Genomic DNA, 16,987 nt, shown 5'->3' with positions numbered 1-16,987 from the left:
CTGAAGATTCAAATTAAAGTTGAATTTTTTAAAATTTAAGAACAAGCTTTTTCAAAGCTACTAGCATTTCTGGCAGTTATTCTAAATCAGTGCATTACTGTTTAACTGAAATGTGATTATCGCAATGCATAAACATTCACCTCTTGGAATGTATTAAAACTGAAAAATTAGTACTATGTTTATTTTTCTCTTATCTATGGTTGTATTTTTCTCTATATTAGATATTAAACATTTGGAAAAAAACTAAAAAGATACAAAAAGAATGTTTTTATTTGTCTGCTTCCATTTGTGACTTATGGGAAATTATGTAGATTCATTTAACCTATTAAATGATACTTAATACATAAAATTTAAGAATATTTTATATACAAACTAATGGCTTTTTAATATTTAATCATTTGCTTTTTTTTCATGTTTATTTACTCATGTACTTTTCTCATATTTCAAAGTAAGTTATCCACTGAAGATGTCTCATTTAATACACTTAAACTTTTAAAGGGCTAGTATATACAAAACTTAGGCATGCCTCCAAAAGTTGGATTATAATACATCTTTTTAAAAATCCTCTTTTTAGTTGTTAACTATCTTATGTTTACTTATAAAAATGTTAAACCCATTTTATATGATAATCTTGTTACATGAATTATCCTATTTGCCATTTGTTACAAGGGGGTGGGGTATTGTCTTCCCATATTCTATTTTTATCAAAAATTTTACCTAGTGTCAAAGGCCATTTCAGTTATGCCCCTCATTCCTCTTACATAGTCTATAAAATTGTCAGATTGAAAAGATGAACTGGGGTACATATATTTCAGCCAGTTAACACCATTTTTGGTCATCTGGTTGTGATGTATTCAGATTGACCAGAGAGAGTGTTCCAGGATGTGGTGCGCCGCGGGCTGAGGGAGAGAATGGGACCTCCCTTCAGAGAAGACAGGTAGGATGGGATGACGGCACCCCGAGGGGAGGGGAGAGTTCTCGGTGAGGTAATGATAACTACATTAACAGAATTCTGATCACTTTTGTTAGGAACCAACTTCCCAGACATGTTTAAGTAAAAATAATGTTAATTAGAAAACATTTTTGTAGAACCAAGTAACCAATGCATGTTGTACTGTTTAACTGTTAGGTTGTGGCTGTATATAATGCTTAGAAGAGTAGGCATTCAATAAGTCATTGAATGAAAGAAAAAAAACATACACAATCTTTTTTTTTTTTTCATTTTTCTGAAGCTGGAAACAGGGAGAGACAGTCAGACTCCCGCATGCGCCCGACCGGGATCCACCCGGCACGCCCACCAGGGGCGATGCTCTGCCCATCCTGGGCGTCGCCATGTTGCGACCAGAGCCACTCTAGCGCCTGAGGCAGAGGCCACAGAGCCATCCCCAGCGCCCGGGCTGTCTTTGCTCCAATGGAGCCTCGGCTGCGGCTGCGGGAGGGGAAGAGAGGAAAGCGCGGCGGAGGGGTGGAGAAGCAAATGGGAGCTTCTGTGTGCCCTGGCCGGGAATCGAACCCGGGTCCTCCGCACGCTAGGCCGACGCTCTACCGCTGAGCCAACCGGCCAGGGCCACAATCTTATTGCATGCTTTTAGGAAAAAAATTTAGGTCTTCCTGCATGAATTATTTTTTTATTCATTTTTAGAGAAGAGAAACAGAGAGGGAGAGAGAGGAGAGAGACAGAAGGGGGGAGGAGCTGGAAGCATCAACTCCCATATGTGCCTTGACCAGGCAAGCCCAGGGTTTCGAACCGGCGACCTCAGCATTCCCAGGTCGACGCTTTATCCACTGCGCCACCACAGGTCAGGCCCTGCATGAATTATTGAATGTAGAATTATTACCATTAGAAAAATAAAGTAAGACAGCTTAGTTGCTAGCAATTTTATTGCTTAAGTATAGTCAGACTATGATATTTTTCCTGTAGTTCTGCTATTTGAAATATGTGCTTTAAAACTAAATGTTTTAAGATATAAATAAGTAAAACTTTAACATTCCTTAGTACATAGATGACTTTTAGAGTATAAGCCAAATATGTCTATACATATAAAAATTAAGGATATAAATAGAAAAATCCTAGGCAGTCCTGTCTTTTTCAGTGTGATTTTTCAGTTATAACTTAGGAAAATGCACTGCGAAATAAGCTTGATACCTAATTCCCTTTCGTCTCATCCGTAATTAAAATTTAGTAAATAAATATTACTGGTTTTAAGAGAACATCTACTGGGGTCAAGTTGGTATTTTAACTAAAAGCTGTTTTTAAATGTCATTTTTTCTTATATATTTAATACAGAATAAAAGGAATGTTGCTTTTGTTCTAAGTATCAGATTCTTTTATTGAACTATGGAATTTGCATATCTATACATTTAGAATAGAACTTTTCAGATTTTAATCCATGATATATACTCTTTCCTGAGTTTCTAAGGGTCATGACTATGAAGCCTCAGCAGAGTGAACAATTAAGTCTAAATTGTTATTGGAAGCTAGTAGCTTTAAATGAATGCTTATTTGCTTGAAACAGCTGTTGGCATCTTTAATAGTTTTGTGTCTGAGCCTAGTGTGCACTATAGTATTTCAGTATTATGAGAATATAACTGGTGCATTATATCCTTTGCACTCTTTCAGTTGTCAGAATGTCACCATTATTGCTGGGATTCTAGGAAATCTCTACAGATGCCCCTGATGACATCGGAAACAATTGGCTCTAATCCTGTGAATTCTCTTGTGAAGAAAGCATGTGACTCCTTTGGTTTAGAGGCCATATCTCTCAGGTCATCCAGAGGTGCCCAGGCCACACCAACAGAGAAGATGGTGATACCTAAAATGGAAACATTTTTAAGTGAATTAAAACCAAGTTCCAATTTACATATAAAATTACATGTATATACTTTTCATATATTAGGACATAGTTGCAGAGAAAACTGGCTAGCAGTGTCTGAAGAACTATACCCCTGTAGCCAATTGTTAGGTAGAATTTAACAGTTACTGTGATAACAGCTGAACAGTTTGGTCAAAACCAGAAGCTTAACCATCAGTGTGATAAACCACATTAACAGGTAAATGACCCCTGACAAAAAAATACTTGAAGTTTAATATCCAATAATTTTGCATAGCTGGACTAAAACTTTCTTAACCTGATAATATATATATAATTCTTGGTTTTAGGTCAATTTGTTGTTCCACTTATTTATGCATTCATTGGTGACTCGTGTGTTTTCCCTGCCTGGGGATCAAACCTTGTCCTATGAAACTGCTTCAACAACCTGAGCTGCAGGGCCAATAATATCTTTAAAAAAAAAAACAACAAAAGACCCTACAGCAAACATACTTAGCGAAATGAAAACATTCTCTCCAAGACTAGTATGAAACAGTAAAGCCTGCTGTCACTTCACTTAACCACTATACTGGTGTCCAGTCATTAAAAGAGAGCAGGAAAGAATGGCACAACAGATGAGATACATAAATGGGTCAAGTTTCTAAGGCTGCGTTGTCTGGGGGAATGGTGACTAGTGTGTGCATAATTATAACTTTATTCCATTTCAGTTTTTACATGCTACATTGGCAAACTGACCAATAGTCATAAATTGTCAGTCTTTAATTCCAAAGCAAAAATCTGGTGATAAAAACAGCCAAGGAGAAATGTCTATGTAGCTGGAATTTCCTGCATTCACTTGAGCTACTAGGCGGCTTTTATTCCAACTGTTCATTTTGGTCAGGGAGCTATTACTTTAGTTTGATTCACCTCAGTCCCAGTTCTCAAAGTGGTTTAGTGAATTCTTAGTGTAGACTACCATCTATCTTCCAGATAAAATTCCCCGTAACATTTTGAGTTTCTGAAATAGCTACTCCCTCCTGTCCAAGGTTTTACCTTTACCCTGCTTCCAGTGGTATATGGTGCTCAGAGTTGTGAATGCTTAAAATATAAAGGCAACAGATTTAGATGATGTAAAAACTACTTGAAACAATTTTTAATTTATCACCATCCAGCCACTCCGCTGGGCAAAAAAAAAGTTCGTTAAAATTTTATTCCCACTTTGATCCCCCCCCCCCCTTAATTCTTCATTAGGCCCAATACCTAATCAGTTAAAAGAACAGAAATACAAAAATGGTTATAAACCTACTCTATTTTCTGTCTTTTGTTAACTCTCACTACAATATCACAAGATAATTTTCATGAAAATAGTGTGGCCCAACCTCCTGAAGTTCAATTAATCACGTAGGGAAAATATATTTGACTTAATCTAGTTCACTTTACTCAGCCTGAATCCAATCCTGTTAACCATAACTTATTCAGTACGCTACATTCTTAAGGGGTATGATAGCAAACAGGTCTTCAACATAGGTTAATTGTTGATGTACAAAATAAGCCAGATGTATAAAAATAAGCCAGTATCAAGTTGCATATAACAGTTTTACTTAAACTCATTCCATCAATATTTATAAAAATGTGTACATGCATTAGCAGAGATGGTAATGCACAAAAATAAGGTCATTAGCAATTAAACAGAGAAGAGTGCGTAAGAGTATAGAAAAATGGAAGACAGCTAATTCCCCGCCTCCCAAGTTGGCATTTTTGTTTTTTAAATATTGGGACTCCCGTCATTCAGTGTCATCCCAGGAACAGGAACCTCAGCCTTTTGGCCTGTTTGAGCTCAGTAACACATGCTAATGTCTTCAGGAACTAGTAGCTTTTGCCAAAAGTAATATTAAGGTTGGGGTAAGCGAGAAAGAAAACCTTTTTTATACTTTTATAATATCACAATGTATTCTCATTATCAAGAAAAAAATGAGTTCTTGTTATCAATGTGAACTCATTATCATAATGTGTTCTCATTATACTCTTATAATATCACAATGTGTTCTCATCTTCAGGAACTAGTAGCCTTTGCCAAAAGTAATATTAAGGTTGGGGTAAGCAAGAAAGAAAACTTTTTTATACTCATAATATCACAATGTGTTATCAAGAAAAAACAAGACACACAAAAAAGAAGTTGATAGAATAGAATTAAAATCTTTATTGGTGACCTTATTATCTTAGAAAACTCATGCCAACCTGAAAACTTAAAGAAGGTTAGGATAAATAAATAGATTCATAGTAAACTATGATAAATTGTGATGGGGGGGCTAAGTTCCAAGTCTGAGTCAAATGTAAGAACCTGTAACATTTCCAGTATTTCCCCCAACAACACTCAGCCAGACTGCCTGGGTTTGAATACTGGCCTCATCACGTACTGTGTATTTGGGGGAAGTTTTCTTATCTGGAATAAGATTAGTTGAGCTGCCTTGACAATTAAACCAGTTAATATTGGGTAAAGCCTTTGAACAGGACTGTGGCACTGCAGGTGTTTGTTCAAAGAAATAAATGCTAAAGTTTGTATTTCTAAAATTCAGGGAGCCCCTCCTCAATTCCCCTTCCCAGACAGAGGACAAGGAAGGACCTTACCTGTGTCATGTGCAGCAGCAGCGGGGCCTCGAACATCATCATACGACTGCCCATCTGTGACAATTACCAGGAAGTTCTTGTTGGGGCTATCCCTCATGGGACCAAACACATTTCTAACAGTAAAGGAAATGGCATCGCCTGTAGCTGTTCCACCGCTCATGTAGCGGATGTTTCTGATAACTGCTAGGACATTCTCTTTGGTGCTGTAGTCCGTGAAACTGAATTCTGTGCGCTGATCATAGGTAAACTGTACAGCAGCTATCTTGGCACCAATGTCTGAGATTTCAAAAGTCTTGGCTATGTTGGAAACAAATTCAAGCATGAGGCGGAAATTACTGTCTCCAATACTGCTAGAGCCGTCAATTAGAAAGGCAATGTTCACTGAGTTATAACAGGTTTTGCTGCACATCATTTGCTCATGAGTGCAGAGCTTCTGTACCAGAGGTTTTACATATTTTGTGGTGCCAAACCAGTTGGGCATGTGGTAGGAGAAGAAGCCATTATTCCGACAGACGGCCTGTTTTGGGGGGGTGGGGGGAAGAGGGAGACAAAAGATACCTAAAGAGATCAAAACTCATTCTTCTTAAAAATTATGAAAACATTAAATCTTAAATGCTCAAAGTTAATCCGTATATGGGCTAGTCAGCACTATTCCTCAAGGTCCAAAACTGCATCCTTCCTATCTTAACAGAAGGTATCCTTCACCTCCTTACCTTATCAACAAATGCCACATCCTGAACCATTCCCAGTTCTTCCGGGAGAGGCTTGGCCACAGAAACTATGAACACATTGACACCAAACTCTCTAGCCACAATGCCTGCTTCCTCAATGTCATCAGAAGGCCAGCCATCAATAAATACCACTGCCACTTTGGGGATCCCCTTTCTCACTCCAGCGTCGGCTGTGAAGAATTTCTGAGCGGTATGCTTCAGGGCTTTTCCTAGGTTTGAAAAAGAAAAACTGGAACAGCACCACTGCTCAAATGACATTTCTGTTTTCCTATATGAACTTGATACCACCTCGTTTAAAAATTTAACTTATATAGAACCAGGTTCTCTAATAGATGCACAAGGTAGGAAAGGTGAATTATCTGTCAGGCCTATCTTTTGTCTTCACAACCCACACAACTTACCCCATCACTCCCAAAAGCCTCACATTTCCTTTCCTTACATCAATCGTCAGGAACACAAAACACTCCCACTCCTGTACTTGTGCTCTGTCTCGCCCCTGGGGACTGACTGGTACCTGTGAGGACTCAACAAGAAGTCTTCCTTCTGAGGGGCCACAGTGCTACTTGAGTTCCTTCTACCACATCTACATTCATTAAGTCTGTCGGTCTTTGTTCCTTTTTAGCATTCCAAACATGTACTTCTCTAAAGTAACATCTGCTACATTTGATATAAGGATTATAAGTCACAATGCTTTTCATGGATATATTTAAAAATAAGCCATATCAATTAACCCTTTGGTATATTTTCCATTAAAAATGGAGAGTATATAAAAATGGAGGGGATCTCAGACTATCAAATGCACACCCAGCCAAGATCCCAGTGTCAGGGAGAAAAGTAGCACAATACTGTTTTACGTATCTGATCACTTATAACCCCCTCCTGTGTTATGTCCCAGGCGAAAGTCTACTTACCTGTATTGGAATTACCCCCTCGGAAACCTACTTCCTTTATTGCAAATAAAACATCTTTGGCTGATGTAAAGTTTTTCAAGTAAAATTCTATTTTGGGATGTTCACTAAGTGGAAAAGTGGAAAAAAACTGTTAGAGAAAATTGGAAAAGTAAAGCACCATTATATACATTATATACCTTTAAAAAAAAGTCTTTAAAGTGGATAGAGACCAAGTTTTTTTCTTAATCCCACATTATATCATCAACTAAGACATTGCATTCTTACTTGAAGTTTTAGGAATCTTTCAGAAATGTAAAAAATACTATTGCTACCCCGAGGGTTTACTATATTCTGGGTAATATGCTATATATTATGTATAATAGCATTTTATTATAACTCTAAAGGTAGAAACTATCCCTATTATATAAATGAAGAAACAGGCTCAGAGAATTTAGCTAATTTTCTCAACAAAACACAGCCAAACTTTAAATTCAGATTTGTTTGGCTCCAAAGGCCAACCTGAAGCCAGGCTTGGCTCAGGGAACTGGGCTTAGTAGAAATCTGCGTGGTGTGAGGTGAGGTCTGCTGCGCTGGGGACCCTGGAAGCACCGACAGACTGGGTCCCTTAACCCAGGTCTCCAGTCAGAAGAGGCAGTTTCAATGACACTAAGGCCAACATTTAAAAAATGTGAAAACTTAGAAGGAAATGAATTATAAAGTATTATTACAATATTGAATATTTCTTATAATAAATTATGTTGACATCTGCTAATCTTAAAATTATGCATATGGTGAGAGGTTTGAGATTTCCATGTTTAGTAGTAAGAGAATTACAGCTCCCTTTTATAACCGCTCTGTTCATCAGAGACCATGTTGAGTAAAAACAGTTAAAGCACATTTGTTGTGTTGTTTTTTTTTTATTCATTTTAGAGAGGAGAGGGAGAGACAGAGATAGAGGGAGAGAGAGAGAGAGGAGAGAGAAGGGGGGAGGAGCTAGAAGCATCAACTCCCATATGTGCCTTGACCAGGCAAGCCCAGGGTTTCGAACCGGCGACCTCAGCATTTCCAGGTCAACGCTTTATCCACTGCGCCACCACAGGTCAGGCTGTTGTGTTAAATTTTTAGGTAACTCAGTATTTCATAGGTGTAAAAATCTAAAATCTTAGCATTATCAGTTGCTACTAAGTCAAGATTTTTGAGGGACAAGTACAGCACTAGTTGCTGTGGTTTCTTTATACCTGGTGGGATGCTGGGTCACAAAATCAGATTTTATGGATTGTCAACTTTTTCCCTTTTATGGTCACTTTTCAGCTATCCAAATTGTGATTTATGAAATTAGTCTTATTTTTGCATCCTTATTGTTATTCTGCTTAAATAGAAACTCTTGATAACAGTTTATTTTAATGTTCTTTAAAAAATTACAAACCATGAAGTTTATAGAAAATTTAGTCTTTGTATGAGTCTGCAGGGTAGTGTAGTTTTCATCTGGAAAAAGAACTGGATCAAAATAACAAAAAAAAAAGAATAATACTGTGGGGAATTTGCTTTATAGGATGTTAAACTGTATAATAAAGCTACAATAATCAAAGCATTGGAGAAAAGATATAAGAAGTAGCAAATGGATCAAAGAAACAGATATCAAATCCATGGAATAAGCAGCTCATTTTTTTTTAAGGTGTAAAACAAATGGTTAAGTTGTAGAAAACAACAAAGTTAAATTCTCACACCAAAATAATTCTAAATTAAGAACCAATTGTAAAAAATAATATAAGAACAAATTAAATATAAATCAGTAATAGTACTGGTGACACACACATGGCTGATAGTTGTTTAAACTGGATCAACTTTCTAGAAAACAATTTAACTTTATTTCAGAATCCTTAAAAATGTCAGACCCTTTGATTCAATCCTAAACCTAAAAATCTAGACCAATAAGAGATGACACCCAGATGCCATGAGGATGTTCACTATAGGTCAGTGCAGTGGTAAGGCAGCAACAGAAGATGGCTAAGTAAATAATCACGCCAAGTAACATGGAACATTATTTTCTGAAGAATATTTGTGACATGGTAAAATGTTCAGAAGACTCAGGGATGAAAATAAAACAGGATAAAAGACATGATCATAGTCTGAGCTTTTGAAAATCAAGAAATACCAAAATAGGTAGAATCAAATATTTTCCTAAAATGCTAAAAAGAAATAAAGCATTCTACAGCGATTGTCTCTGGAGGATATATTTGGGAAATTTGTTTTGTTTTGCTTTGTATGTTTTTCAAGCTTTTTATAATGCACATCAATAAATGTTATTTTTAAATGAGTAAAAATAAAAAGGTCAGATCTCCAATCAAGGGAATATGGAAAGAGCTAAAAAGAATAACAGAGAAGGGAGGAGGAATAGACATCAGCGAATAGAAATTAGGAACTCAACAGAGTAATGTACAGAAGTACTTTGTATGAGCAACAAGACCTTTTGGTCTACCTTCTGGTCCTCAAATAGCATATAATTCTCTAAATCTGTTTATTTCAAAAAGGAAGCACTGAAACCTACCCAGTCTGCTCAGGCAGTCTTAAATCCTGACCTTATAGTTAGGGAATCTGGATTATCCACAACTCAGTAATTTATATTGAAATAAAATAAATGTACCCACTAAAAGAACTGATTTGTCATTCAAGACAGCATTCAGATCTCCTCCCATTATAACAAGGTTGGTACCTGGCTTGAACAAGACCCACATGTGGTCCTTCTGTTCCAATTCCCAGCATTAGAGCCACTTTCCCAACAAAATTCTTCTGTAGATTAAATCGACGCTGTCCAATGTTAAAACTTCCATCAATCAGAAATGCAATATCTGCTTTACAGTCTGTGAAAAACCCAAGCAAGTAATTTCATTAGCTGTTTCAAGAGGATGGAGGGAGGGAGAATATTTTCTTCCCAAATGGATCTTTGGACTCTTACCTTTATTGCCAGCTTTCTTGTCGGGTGTCTTTTTTAGACGTTTACCTAAAACAAAGGAAGCATCTGGTATTAGCAAAAGGAAGACAGTTCCATACTTGGAAGCCCACATAGGGAAAAGCTCATGACAAGGAGTGTCATTCTTAAGACATTTTTGTTGTTGTTGTTGAAAATTAATTTCCTTGTGATCTTCTGGCCTGGGGAAGCCCAATGCTGCATCAGGCACTACACGTTCCATAGTTCATACCTGCTGATGGCTGTGCTGTGGCCACCGCTTGTCCCGTGGCTTCCTGGGCAGCGCTCTTGCCTTCTGTTAAAATAAAGAAGAGGCAATTTTTTCTCTTCCTTCGTTTTCATCAGAGCATAACAAATGTAGGCCCTGGCTGGGTGGCTTAGTGGATAAAGTGTCACCCCGGTGCACCGAGGTCGTGGGTTTCATCCCCGGTCAGAGGATGTATAACAAGCAATCAATGAGTGCGCAACTAAGTGGAGCAACGAGTTGATGCTTCTTTCTCTCTCCCCACCCCCTGACCCCAAATCAATGGAAAAAAATTTTAAAAGTATAACAAACTTGATCTAGGGTTCTATAGGATGATAACTGCAATAGAATGGTGGCAACTGCAGGAGTAACTACTGCATTTTGGTTTCAAAGAACCAAGATGGATTCTTATTCAACACGTCATGTTTTAAAGGGGTCACCAAAAATGAATTCACATTCATTCACTAGTTTTATTTTATTATTATTATTATTATTATTATTATTTTCCCAAAGTGAGAAGCAGTGGGGAGGCAGACAGACAAGACTCTGGTATGCGCCTGACTGGGATCCACCCGGCATGCCCACCAGGGGGCAATTCTTAGACCCTCTGGGGCGTTGCTCTGCTGCAACCACAGCCATTCTAGCACCTAAGGCGGAGGCCATGAAGCCATCCTCAGCACCTGGGGCCAACTTTGCTCCAATGGAGCCTTGGCTGTGGGAGGGGAAGAGAGAGACAGAGAAAAAAGAGAGGGGAAAGGGTGGAAAGCAGATGGGTGCTTCTCCTGTGTGCCCTGGCCGGGAATTGAACCCAGAACCTCTGCACACCAGGCTGATGCTCTACTGCTGAGCCAACTGGCCAGGGCCCACATTCACTAGTTTTTTGATTTAGTATTACTTGGTAAATGTCAGGGCATTCTGATTACAGACCGTTCAAGTTTCTATGGTCATCTTCGGACAGCAAGATTACTGTATTTTTCCCCCAATCACCCATATTTGGCTTGAATAGGTCCTTGACCCTTAGGGTTCTCTGACCCACAGCTGACCCCTTTAATCTTGATCACAAGTTTTTTCATCAATGTCAAAGAGGCTGGGCTGAGCAAAGCAGAAACTTACACAAAACTAAAAACAACATAAGTGTACCTACTTGTCACTGTAAAAGAAGCGGACCACCTGGAAAGAGTTTGAGACTGGATGCCATTGGCAACTACTGAGGAATAGTTTTCTCGCCCTGGGAGGTTGTAGACTCGCACAGGTCCCCCGGAGCTGCTGATTACTCCCCTGCAACACAAGAGTAACAGCCAAGATTCTCCATACTTTCCATGGGCATCTGACTAACTTGCGCCATGTTGCATCTGTTACTCTGATTAATCAAGAAAATAGTTTAGCAGGAAAGCCATCTAAGGATGCTGCCAGCCTTTGTAAAAACTTGCTTACACAGGTACAAGTCTGCCTGGGATAATGGTTCTGTGCTGTCAAGCCTAAGCGTGGTAAGAACACACTTGTAGTATGTCCTCTCATTTTTAAAATAGAATAAATTGTACCCATCTTGTACACTGATGGAGTTGTCATGTAAGTTAAAACAATGGCACGTAGTAGAAACCTAGTGATACATGATTAGCAATGTCTTAGAATCACAGAAATCTAGCTATCAAGAAATAATGCAATTTGCCTTCGGTCAGAAAGCTTCTCTTGTGTAGCTGGTGTTCAGGGACTTCAGGAAAACCTTAAATATATATTGCTATTCTGTGGCACCGAAAGAAAGAAAAGGTAGAGGGTCCAGATGGCTAGAGAGAGAAAGGAAATTATCACACTCGTGTTTCTCTCCTCTGGGCATGTTGGACTTACCTGTGGATAGCGGCACCGCATATGCTTGACACAGAAGCATACACTATGTTCCCAAACACGGAGAATTCCTCAAGAGGGCAGCCCCCTGGGCAGAGGACATCTACTTTCTCTTTCCTGATGTCCAGGCCTCTGGTAAAGCATGTGATAGCAATGGGAACTGAAAAGTAAGGAGGGAATGTAATAACCATTCTTAGGATTTTTGGGGGAGTGGTGGTGGGGAAACTAGATGACATTGATGTTTTACTTCCCTGACTTAGATACTTCTTGACTATATACTGTCCACACCATTCCAGATGTTAGCAAGCCAAAACTCAGTTTTCCAATAATCTAATGGGAGAATTTTCTCAGTTATCAGTTTGAAAATACATAATTGGAACTGTATCAGAACTAGACAATAACAGTCCTTGGCCATTTGTTAATTTATTCAAGAAACAAATATTTTACTTCTGATGACAACTGTGTGTGTAGCTGCTTGAGGTGCTGATATTAAATCTGAGTTGAACCTGTGAGGAACATTTTCACAGACACATGCACAAAATTTCTCAGAGTCATCTTTGGTTTCAGAGGACCACTATACCAGCTCTCCTCCAAATGCAGTGCCTTTAAATCACACCAATTTATCCTGACCAGCTGGTGGCGCAGTGGATAGAACATTGGACTGGGACACACAGGACCCAGATTCAAAACCCCAAGGTCGCCAGCTTGATCGTGGGATCATCTGGTTTGAGCAAGGCTCACCAGCTTGAGTCCAAGGTCTCTGGCTTGAGCAAGGGGTCACTCGGTCTGCTGAAGGCCCCCACACCCCAGTCAAGGCTCATATGAGAAAGCAATCAATGAACAACTAAGGTGCCACAATGAAGAATTGATGCTTCTCATCTCTCTGCTTTCCTGTTTGTCCCTCTCTGTCTCTCTCTGTCACAAAAAATAAAATAAAATAAATCATACCAATTTGAGCAAATCAGTAAAAAGATGCTACACTTTATTATATGTCATTTAGTTCAATCACTCATTTTACAGAGATGAAGAAATTAAAGCCATGAAGTTGAGGTAAATGTGCCCAACGTCACAGCTCCAGGGACATTCAGCAACTCCTGCAGGATAGGAAACAGGGAAGCTAAGCCCTTCAGAATAGAGCATTTTTATCTTAACGGAACCTGTTATATCTGTTCCAGCTCTGTCCAGAGAGCTATCTCAGGCAGCAAATACATTTTTAGAAAACACTGATAATGCTCTCAAGTTTTACATGGTCAACCCGGCTAATAAGGAATCAAAATTTTTACTACATAAGATGTCAGGCACAGACAAGCCCTTGGCAACATGTAAAAGATACCATAATGCATGTTATGTCATCAATTCACTGTAAATATTAAGTTTAGAATAATGTTATTAAATGCTATTTTCCAAGCACAGAAAATAATGGTTATCCAAACCTTTTGAAACATGATAATTAAAAAAAGTTTTCCCAAGACAGTAATGAATGCCCTGTGGTCATATTGCCTAACCGAGGAGCTGGCCTCCAACAAGGACCCGGTCTCAGAACCTTTTGTGTTGAGCTGTACCCTGCATGGGACATGTCCCCGGAAGGGAGGGCAGGATGCCAGGTACACTGCCAGCCCCCTAGCTCGGAAACACTCGAGGTTGCTAGGGAAATGAAAATCCTTACTAAAAACAGTATCCTCGTGCCTGTTATCAAACAGCCTTAATCTGAATACAGCCCAGTGCAATTCTTACACTCATTTTTCCTATCAAGGAAAACAAAGGATAGATTCTGGAAAAGAGTTTGCCTTTTAGGTTGTAGAACACACACCGAACCACACGCCCATACTCGGTTTTAGACATGGAACAAACTCTAAAGACTCTCACATGCTGCTTTTTATAGAGGATACTCCTAGGAACACAGCCATGGTCTCAAAGCGGGACGACGACCTAGGCGTCTTTGTCTCTGTCAGCTGACAATCTGAAGTCGGGTCTAGAAGGCTTCTCCCTGGCCCCAAACGCTGCGTAACACGCGGGACCAGTGAACCGCCTCTTCCGTGGAAATCAAGGAATATCCCCAGCCCTGACCTTCCGCTGTCGCTGTTCGGCTTTGCCCAGGGGATCCGGGATGTGGGTGTGAACGGGGCACGGGGATTGGGGGTAGGCTTCCTTCTCCCCGCCTTGGAAAGAACGTCCCCTTCGGACCGAGGGTCCCCTCGCGTGGGAGAAATGGGGAAGCGGCGTGGATGGGCTGTAGATCCTCACGGGGATGCGCCAGGCGGCCGCCCCAGCTCCCGCCCGGGGCGCGGTCCGGGAGCGCCACCTGAGCGCGCTCCTACCTGCCGGCCCGCAGCCCCTCCCGCCGCCGGACCGAGCCCGGCTTCCCCGCCGGGAGCCCGCCACTCACCGGCTCCCTCGCTGCCCGCGGGCTCCGGCAGCAGCAGCAGACCCACACCTGCGAACAGAGGACAGCACGAGGGCCGGCTCCAGCCTCCACGCGGCGCGGCGCGAGGGGAAGGGGGCGGCCAGGGACGCGTACCCACCGAGGCAGAGAACGGGGATCCAGCCTGCAGCCATGGTAGTCGAGCGGGCTGCTGGGACCTGGGAGAGAGGGAGGATGCGAGGGAGGCGGTGGGAGAGCGGGGCTCCGCCACCGCGCCCGCCGCCGCGGAGACCTCGCGCCCCTCGGAAGCCCGGGGCGGCCGGGGAGACGTGGGAGGGAGCAGGACCGCTGCCCCGAGCTGCCGCCCTCTCGGTCTGCACACCGAGTCCGACTCAGAATCGGTGTGCAACCCCGGCTCCGGGCTAGGGGTGAAATACGAAGACAGACGGACAAAGGAGACACACAGACAGACTCAGGGACCCGCACGCCCGCGCTGTACGCCCGGGGCCCGGCACCTGAGTCGGATCCGCCCTGCTGCGCCCGAGTGCGGAAAGTGCGGCTCCCGCGGCCGCTATAAAGGCTGGGCCGCGCGCATGAGCATTGTGCGGGGGGCACGCGGGGAGGGGGCTGGGAGCCTGTCCCCCGGGACCCGGCGGCGGCGTCCAGCTCCACCCTCACCCCTCCCGCCCCGGGGTGAGGCCCGCGTCGAGGCGCCTCCCCCCCGCGGCGCGGGCCTCGGCCACCTGGACGCCCCACCGATACTCAGGGGAGGCGCAGAGGCCGGGGTCAGAGTCCTGGGGCCGCCGGAGCCGGCGTCAGGGGTGCGGGAACGAGTGTGGGACGCGCGGGGTGACACCCGCGCACTCGGGGCTGGGAGGCTGCCCGACGCGCCGCGAGCGCGGACAGCCTCACCCGGGCTGGGGACCGACGGTCCGCCACGCACAGTCCCGGAGGGTGGCAGCGGCGGCTCTCACGGGACCCGGTTCTGCCGCGGCCACGGCGGCTGCGGTGGCGCAAGGCCGCTCCCGGCCGGAGACCTTGGGCCCCGCCAGAGCCACCGGGGCCATGCGGCCTCAGAACAAAACTTCCCAACTTCGTGCTCCGGTGGAAACAGAGTTCCGACTTCTAAAGTAAAACCGACCTGGATTTGGTAGACGCACGCCCCGGTTCGTTAGAAACCCAGTCAACTGATTGGTTCCTCTTTGAACCTTAGGGATCCAACATTTGACTTGTTTTCTGCTGGAGTCGGGTTTTCCCCAGCGGGCTCCCTTTACTGTAACGGGGAGGCGGCCCCGAGCTCTCCTTTACATTTGCGTTTTCTTCTCTTCCGCATCGGGAAGGATTCTTGCTGCATTGCCTTTCCAAATTCTCATACCCGGGTGTCGTCATTGCATAGAATCTCAGAATCTGTATTTATTATATGCTAGGAAAGTGATATTCCATCAGGGAGCATTGACATTTTTTATCTTCATTCACATTGGTAGAGCTTGAACTCTCAGACCACAGGCCATTTTGTCCCTTGGTTTTGAAGTCACAGACCAGAGCTGTGATGCTGTTTATTACTGAAGATAAGCATGCATGAGCCTTAGATAGATTCCCAAAGCCTTCTATCTGACTATATGAGTCATCTGCAGTGCTTACTAAACATATAGATCCTGAGCCTCATCTCTGAACATTATGATTCAGGAAGTCTTGGAGTGAGGCTTGAAAGGTAATTCTGAAGCATATACAGTACAGGTTTGAGTATTACCCCAACTAAACAGGATAATAACTTTTTTTTTCCACTAAAGAAGAAACAGCTCTGGGAATATTTAACTTATTTTCTTCATCCAACTACACCAGGGGTCCCCAAACTTTTTACACAGGGGGCCAGTTCACTGTCCCTCAGACTGTTGGAGGGCCGTACTATAAAAAAAACTATGAACAAATCCCTATGCACACTGCACATATCTTTTTTTTAATCTTTTTTTATTATTTTTTATTTATTTATTCATTTTAGAAAGGAGAGGGAGAGACAGAGGGAGAGAGAGAAAGGAAAGACAGAGAGAGAGAAGGGAAGGAGGAGCTGGAAGCATCAACTCCCATATGTGCCTTGACCAGGCAAGCCCAGGGTTTCGAACCGGCGACCTCAGCATTTCCAGGTCGATGCTTTATCCACTGCGCCACCACAGGTCAAGCCGTACATATCTTATTTTAAAGTAAAAAAACAAAACGGGAACAAATACAATATTTAAAATAAAGAACAAGTAAATTTATAATAAATCAACAAACTGACCAGTATTTCAATGGGAACTATGCTCCTCTCACTGACCACGGATGAAAGAGGTGCCCCTTCCAGAAGTGCAGCGGGGGCCGGATAAATGGCCTCAGGGGGCCGCATGTGGCCCGCGGGCCGTAGTTTGGGGACCCCTGAACTACACTAATGTGCCTTGGAGTTACCTAGTCTGTTGAATTCTTCATCGCGTTCCAAGAGGACCACTCCTCCAAACTCTTCATCCTCAACCACATATTG

At 42.2% G+C, this 16,987-nt stretch overlaps 1 protein-coding gene across 2 annotated transcripts; it reads right to left on the bottom strand.

Moving 5' to 3' along the window:
• Positions 1-1,625: 1,625 nt before the first annotated feature.
• Positions 1,626-15,746, bottom strand: COCH (cochlin). Of its 2 annotated transcripts, none has more exons than XM_066277655.1 (12): positions 15,617-15,746; positions 14,636-14,693; positions 14,500-14,547; positions 12,117-12,273; positions 11,416-11,549; positions 10,260-10,322; positions 10,016-10,060; positions 9,773-9,920; positions 7,081-7,184; positions 6,152-6,378; positions 5,439-5,955; positions 1,626-2,813 (listed from the first exon to the last, which is right to left on the bottom strand). In XM_066277655.1, the coding sequence occupies exons 2-12, from the start codon at positions 14,667-14,669 to the stop codon at positions 2,638-2,640; spliced, it is 1,653 nt and encodes a 550-aa protein (XP_066133752.1). In that variant the 5' UTR covers positions 14,670-14,693; positions 15,617-15,746; the 3' UTR covers positions 1,626-2,637. The 2 variants fall into 2 exon arrangements, with proteins under 2 accessions (XP_066133752.1, XP_066133751.1); XM_066277654.1 differs by lacking the exon at positions 15,617-15,746 and adding an exon at positions 14,991-15,113.
• Between the last annotated feature and the right edge of the window lie 1,241 nt (positions 15,747-16,987).

This window comes from Saccopteryx bilineata, chromosome 4, assembly GCF_036850765.1.
Source record: "Saccopteryx bilineata isolate mSacBil1 chromosome 4, mSacBil1_pri_phased_curated, whole genome shotgun sequence".
Taxonomy (NCBI): domain Eukaryota; kingdom Metazoa; phylum Chordata; class Mammalia; order Chiroptera; family Emballonuridae; genus Saccopteryx; species Saccopteryx bilineata.
Note: the sequence above shows the minus strand (reverse complement) of the source record. Positions and strands in the feature narration are given on the sequence as shown.

What these genes read in the sequence shown, in the direction of transcription:
- COCH (XM_066277655.1), bottom strand. Translation starts at nt 14,669, where the DNA reads ATGGCTGCAGGCTGGATCCCCGTTCTCTGCCTCG. An exon ending in TGCGGTGCCGCTATCCACAG is followed by an intron (nt 11,550 to 12,116) that starts GTAAGTCCAACA and finishes CTTGTGTTGCAG; the next exon opens with GGGAGTAATCAGCAGCTCCG. An exon ending in CAAGAAAGCTGGCAATAAAG is followed by an intron (nt 9,921 to 10,015) that starts GTAAGAGTCCAA and finishes GGTTTTTCACAG; the next exon opens with ACTGTAAAGCAGATATTGCA.